Source organism: Photinus pyralis, unplaced genomic scaffold (genome assembly GCF_008802855.1).
Source record: "Photinus pyralis isolate 1611_PpyrPB1 unplaced genomic scaffold, Ppyr1.3 Ppyr1.4_LG2, whole genome shotgun sequence".
Taxonomy (NCBI): domain Eukaryota; kingdom Metazoa; phylum Arthropoda; class Insecta; order Coleoptera; family Lampyridae; genus Photinus; species Photinus pyralis.
Genome location: NW_022170403.1, coordinates 15,029,871 through 15,037,154, shown reverse-complemented (window position 1 = coordinate 15,037,154; position 7,284 = coordinate 15,029,871). Strand labels below are relative to the sequence as shown.

General features: G+C 34.7%; 1 protein-coding gene across 1 annotated transcript; it reads right to left on the bottom strand.

Moving 5' to 3' along the window:
* Nucleotides 1–906: 906 nt before the first annotated feature.
* LOC116162948 lies at nt 907–6,989 on the bottom strand. Its single transcript, XM_031476726.1, has 2 exons — nt 5,433–6,989; nt 907–1,371 (listed from the first exon to the last, which is right to left on the bottom strand). The coding sequence occupies exons 1-2, from the start codon at nt 5,563–5,565 to the stop codon at nt 920–922; spliced, it is 585 nt and encodes a 194-aa protein (XP_031332586.1). The 5' UTR covers nt 5,566–6,989; the 3' UTR covers nt 907–919.
* Between the last annotated feature and the right edge of the window lie 295 nt (nt 6,990–7,284).

Below are 7,284 nucleotides of genomic sequence, written 5' to 3'. Positions count from 1 at the left end.
CTTTTGCCTCTTCGAAACCAGAACGATGTTTTAAAAAATTGCTGTTGCTAGCACAGGTGCCACCCGCACATCTGCTCATGCGCGATTTTTCCCTTTTATGTCTAAGAATACTCGTATGTGTACCAAATTGTGTTCCAATCGCTTCAGCCGTTTATCTGGAAATGAGAGTACAGACTGACCGACAGACCGACATCATCGAGATTTTGTTTGATTCGGATTCCTGGTGCTTCAAAACGTGTATTTCCGTCAAAAAAGTGGGAGGTCCTTTTTGACCCTCTCTTACGGTGGTAAAAACTAAAAGTGAAACATCCATAACCTTTGAGAAATTTAACATACGCCCTACAGTTTTTTTAGATTGCTTAAAAATTCACTGTCAACAAATTCTTTACGACGTTATTTGCTTGTGCGTGGTTTTATTCTTGAAGGAAGAGCACAAAGGTACTATGGAACAACGTAATGCATTACTATCGCATGTGCAAATTTGTTTGTAGGCATTGACTTTAAAACCAAAGAAGGTTGTGGAATGTGAATTCTGTTACTCTGATCTAAGTTTACTTTTAACGAAAGTGAAATTGCTTTTCGGCAAGGAGACGCAAATGGTCCAATGTGATCCTCACTTTCCGTTAGCACAAATAAAATTTTAGGTAGTGGTTTAATTGCCCATTAACCATAGTGAAGGTGGAATTTATATTTTGGTCAAAAGGAAGTCCTGGGGTTTTGAAAGTTCTAATTGTTCATATACCTACACTTTTAGTTACTCGTATGATTCACTTTGTTTGATCTGAAGCGCTTTTGTCCACCAACCTGATGCTTATTGCTAAAATTATGGATGAGATTTCTGCACATCGGCAACAAAGAAAATAAATTAATTTATTTAATAATATTCTTGAAATAAACAAGTGTGTGTAAAGTTGTAAACTTATTTGATAGTAGTATACGGCGCAACATTCAGTTTCGTTTTGTACAGCACTCCTGTATCTCTCAAATCGCCACTGTCATAGTAGTTATCTTGCTGTAATCCATAATATCCATTCACTGTCTTGCTTGCCTTTTCAAGGGTGTCGATATTGTCGCTTCTGTCAAACCAAGCGTTGTGGTGGTGATGATGAGCAAATTGGGGTGCAGCTGGATATGAGAGTGGTAATGCCGCGACCGGTGCCGGTAAGGATTGTACTATCGGGGTCGGTCTTGTTTGAAACCTTGAAAGGACGGTACTCAGTCCAACAACCAAAATTAGGAAACCGATAAACCCATTGTTTGCAGCTACTAAAGCGACAACGAGAAGCAGTGTGAAAGCGATGCCCAGTTTGAAAAAGATTGCAGGTGCGATGAAGGATAAACGTTTTAGCGTGTTGTGGGCCAGTGTTCTTCCTGTAATAAAAACTAAATTAGAACTGATCCCATGTAAACTTATCTTTCATTTTAAATGTCCATAGTTTATTTGTATATACAAGGGATGGATAAGTAGCTATTTATCCATTCTGATTAACTGACTGAATCTCTACAGAAGTAGGTAGAAAGTGAACAATTATAGAAAGTAACAGACCGATGAGTAATTGTGTGTCATTTTTTGCATCAAATACCCATACGCGTTACATTTGTATAAATACTTATTTATGGAAAGTGGCGTTCATAAAGAAAGGAATTGAATAAGTAACCGAAAGTAACTAAACCTTCAATGTACGACCAATATAATTCAACCATCCTGGGTTAGTAGAGCAATTAATTTTCATTCCTTTAGCGTGATGTAACAAATACACTGCATTCATAAGTTATTAGCCCACACTTAATTAATGATTTTTATGTGATAGAATTTGACTCTATACTTAAATTGTGTGTACCAATTGTATTGTGAAGTGGGGTGTTCTACGAATTTGACAAATTGCCGTTGTAACAAAATGTAGCTCTGCACGCAAGGAGCGTAAACAATACCGAGGGACGAATTGTTTAAAGAGACATGTCAAATTGTTTTTCAGTAACTATTTTTATTAATAGGTACCTAAGGTGTACACAACAAATTTACACACAAAATAAAATATATAAAGAAACTCGCTATATTTAGTTAGCCCTGCATACTACAGATACGATCATCTTTGCAGATACTTACTCCTTCATTTAATTATTGTGACTACTCGCTTAGACCGTCAATTTCTTTATAGATTTTTTAGTAATGCAAGTCAACAAAGATTACAAATATTACCTTAAGTTAAAGTAGGCCGTAGGTATATTATTAAGAGGTAATTTCAAGAAAAGTAGAAAAACTACTTTTTTCAAAATATCCACCAAGCCATTAATAATTATGGGAAAATAAACGACGTGTTCCGTGAAAGGCACATAAAACTGCATTTTTTTCCTATTTAACCTAATCCGTATCTCTTGCACTTTCCGAAATCCCATACTATTCATAAAAAAGTTCGCCTGTACATACTTTAAATGCGACAGCCCCCAGTCGTCATGCACTTTCCTCTCGAGTCCCGATGTCACGCTCTCCATACCTCTAGTGCTCTTCTTTTGTCAAGGGGCCAACTTAGTTATGCCTTTGAATATAATTTTTTTTATATTCAAAGGTTATGCAGCTAAATACCAAGATTTTTACATCTTCAAGAGAGAGTAAGTGGATGACACAAAGGACGCCACGCATAATTTCTTGTACCAGTTAACAAACTAAACTGTTTTTCAGGCTATTGCTTCATGAGTTCATTCAGGCTTTAGAGGAAGAAGACGCCGGTTCCGCTGATATTTACATAACTCCACCTGCAGATGACCAAGAAACCGATCAGGACAGTGGCTTGTCAGACGACGAACGTGAAGAAAACCATTTAGGTGCTGCAACTCTCAAAGCTGAAACTGAAGCTATTATAGACCTATAACATCAACAGGGCATAGATAATTGTCAACTGCTTTATCCCAGCATACATCATTCAGAAGCTGAATTTTGCAGTGATGATGATTTAAAACTTTCCTTATTTCTGCGGCCCCATCCCATACAGCAATGGAATCATGTGTCCAAAAAAAGAAAGTTGCTGAATTCGCATAATAATAATAATCATAATCATCTCTGAGGGTCAATCGTCAATGAAGTACGAAAATACAACATAAAAAGAGATTGCAATACGGAGAACCTCCACCATGCATATTCCAAAAAAATCTTTGGCTGATTTTTTGTCTTTATTTTTTTATGACGAATGACTACAAAAAGTTTTCGTTGAAGGCAATGCATATGCATTATGAAAAAACTTCCACACGCCCTTGAATTTGAGTATTGAAGAATGATTGTTGGAATGCTACTTTCTGAAGATTTTGATTGACGCTGATATTAATGCAGGCTATAATTTTTCACAGTTTAATATTTTCGCCAGTCAATGAACACTGAACAGTCAGTCGAGTTCCAATGATACCATGAAACAAGCTATCTAACTTTTGTCCTTATAGCCCAGGCACTTTAGACAAAAAAATGCCATAAATCAGATAAAATTAGTAACTAGCTGATTTTTGGTGGGGTGTTAGTATATGATAAGTATTTTCTGAGAGTTCCCCTTCCTTCCCCCTCTTGCTTCACCCGGTACAGCGATAGAAAGAGCCTGTAACCGGAAAGTAATGAAATAGCTATTGTGCTCCATCTATGGCACCGATTTTGGTGGTCGTGGTCTTAAATTGTTCAAAATGACAGTGGTTGTGCTAAATAATAACCACTGCAATAAACCATAACATTTTGAGGTGTTTTATTGGAATTTTATGTAAATTTTAGCAATTTTTTAACCACAAATCCAATAAATAATTAAAGCGCTTTCAGAGCACCTAAAATGAGGAACTTTGTTACAATTTCGCATCTTTAACATTCTTATCATCTTGCAGAGGATGCGATAGATGCATTGGCGCAATCTCCCATACAGCCGGTAAACTTGGAAGGACAAGCTCGGGCACAGTCACAAAGTCTATCACACTGGCCTTTTAGTCCAGTCAATTACGGTTTGGGCTGGATGTTCACTCAACGACACCAAGCGCATCCTATGTAAAAAAATTCGCTGAATCCAAAAATCATAGTCCCCCTGGCCGGAAACGCCCGGAACATATTGTTATAAACAAAAAACGAAGAAAAAATGGAAAAATGTCGTGTTTTTTTCACATTTGACTTCGAATATATCGTTAACTATTGCTCGGAGGGAAAAAATGAATAGAAATGAACTTGTTTAGAATAATAGTATATTATATACTGAAGTAGTACTTTTAATCCCAAAGGTAAAGTTTATGGCCCGACCGCAGTTGCAAGGTATATACGATATTTTTCGTACTTCCGAAACTGAAACACTTAATATGTATGGAGTTAGAGAACGCGTTCTTTCAAAAAATCGCTGTTTAACAAGTTACCATAGGAACGTTGCGTTGGTACGACAGTCCCTATGCTATGGTAACAAAAATAATTTGGAAACTGTCATTGCTAGTGTCATAATTTTGGTGGTGGGTGACAAAGGTGTATTTGATATTGATAAAAAGCAGCCAAACTAGGTAATGAATTGAACCGAAATCCAAAAAACTATATGAGCAGCAGTACGATGCGTTTAAGAAGTAGGGCTGCATACAAAATGTGGAACAACCTACTGAAATTGCCTTCATAGTAATTTCATCCTTCCGGGATTTTCGTCCAAATTTAATCCCGGCGGGACAAAAAGTGACACTTCAGTCCTTGTCATAATGGAGTGAAGTTGTCACTTTAGTCTCGGAAGTACGAAAAATTTTCTATAAGATACAGTTGGTCCGCTCAATGTCAACTGTTATTGTTATTTATGGAAAAATGTAAAAAAGTAATCTCTAACACTTTGTTATTACTAAGTAAAATTCATCAGATCTTTTTGAAAATCCGTATTTAGTAAGTTCTTTTGATAACAAAACAATATCACAAACCGCCGTAACTACTACAGTTTTCAATATATTTATTCTTACCTTTTGATTTCGGTACCTTATAGCTTTGGTGCCTGAGCCAAGAACGACGAGTAATGTGCGCATGCGCAGGTTGCGCAATATGAACTTCCTTATTTATTAATATATTAATATTTGATTTGCTATTATGGGTTGTAAACTCAGTACATAAATGTCTTGTCCGTCCGTCTATCGGTACGTCCGGCGTCTTGAGACTAAGCGATGCACGAATAACACAATAGTACGAATATAATGCCGAAAAACCGAAACTTCTACGAAAGGCGGCCGAACAGTCGACTGTTAGTGAAACAATAAGCTCTTTTTATGAACCAGAAATAAAAGTGAATAATCTCATGGGTATCATGGATCTGAGGAGTTTCAAGAATTTCAAACGAATTACAAAAAATGACGATGTATCAAAAAAATCCAAACAATGATAAAAATCTAAGAATGTAAGAAGGATTAAATTAGTGTTGATTCAAAAATGATAAATTTAAAAATCTCATTGCACATACCTTCTTCAAGTAACTCACTTCCAAAATCTGTCTCCGCACGAGTTTCATTCAATTCACAATTTACTGCGCTAAGTGAAACGCAGAAGTATATTGAAAGATAAATTAACAACTTAATTTTATTTCTAGGCGACATTTTTACGCGGCGAGGGTCGAACTTGACACTGACTTTAAAAAATGCTTTCTGAAAGTAATTTCAATCATCTTTGAGAATTTATTGTTGGCGATCAAACAATGCCGCTATAATTCGAAGTTTAATCACGTAGTGTTTAGTGTGTGATTAGCAATGCCTTGGGTATACCGGGTTTCTATACGTTGAACAAATTTAGATGATCTCTGCATGAAAAACTAAGATGTGTAATTGATGCAGAAAAGAAATGAACAAAATCTTATAAGTAATTAAACTTGAATTAATTCCCCAAACTAACTGCCTCTATAACAAAAAAAATATGCATTGTGGACATGCAGTATACTGGTACTACCAAATTTCTCACCTAGATTTAATAATATGCAAATCAATTGCAAATTTCGTGCATGTATTAATTGTTTTACGAAGTAGTGCAAAGTAGATTTTGGAAGTAAGTCAATTCGTGATAGAGGTTATCATGACTTGGTGCTGCTTTGAAGTCATCATTGGTTAGTAGATATTCAAGTTCGATTATGCATTATGTACAACTTGCAAAAAACGGTTAAAGTGAAAAATGTTTGCAAATATTTTGTTGTATTGCAAATTTTCTACAACTTGTTCCGCATTTATGGGTTCCTTCATTTTAGGCTTAAATTAGTGTGTGCCTAGCAATGCCCAAACAGGTTATTTAGGGCCAAACATCCTTTAACTAGGGAATGCAATACCGGGATCCCGAAATACCGGGATTCGGGATTCTTCATTTTCACTATGAGGATCTCGTAAACCGTAAGATACAGAAAGTCCATTAAATGGGTAAAGTTATTCAGAATTTTACGTTGATTAATTTTCTCCTCCAAAGTTTCTGTATAGCTTTACAAATGGTAAAGTTGTAACCAAAAAATCGATGTCATTTAAGAATGCGCTGGCGTTCATTTATTTTCAAAGAAAATAATATTAACAAACCATTAGAAGCACATTATAAACTTCAAGCAAGAATTCAAGTCTGATTCCCAAATGAAATACTGAGTGAGACAGTTGTGATTTATCGAAACCCACAAATCATAAAAATCTTAATTTAGCACCATCAGAATGCTGAGAAAAATTCCTAATGGTTTCTTACAATTTGTCATATATCTTTGAAAACAAAAGAACGCCAGCGCAATGTCAAAAATGACATTTTTCGGTGTTTTTGGTCATATCTGTTTATACAGCTATAATAAGCTTTGAATGGGAAAATTAATCAGCACTACGAGATCCCCATAGTGAAAATGAGAAAAAAAACTCACCTTGTATAATGCACTTGTAAGGCAATTCGCACTTGGATAATTCGCTGCAAGCAAAATTCGCAACAAAACGATCAGCACTTGATAGTAGACATTAGGTTTTTAAATTTTTACTCTTTAAAAAATGTCAAAAAATGATGTCAAAAGTATAGAATGGGGTTTTGGGACGCTGGGGTCCAAGTTTGTTAATTCGATTTCATGTTTTAAGTTCATTTATGGTCTTAAAATAAATAAATAAATAAATAAATAAATAAATAAATAAATAAATAAATAAATAAATAAATAAATAAATAAATAAATAAATAAATAAATAAATAAATATATAAATAAATAAATAAATAAATAAATAAATAAATAAATAAATAAATAAATAAATAAATAAATAAATAAATAAATAAATAAATAAATAAATAAATAAAATGCAACTCATGTGTTTATTTGAACC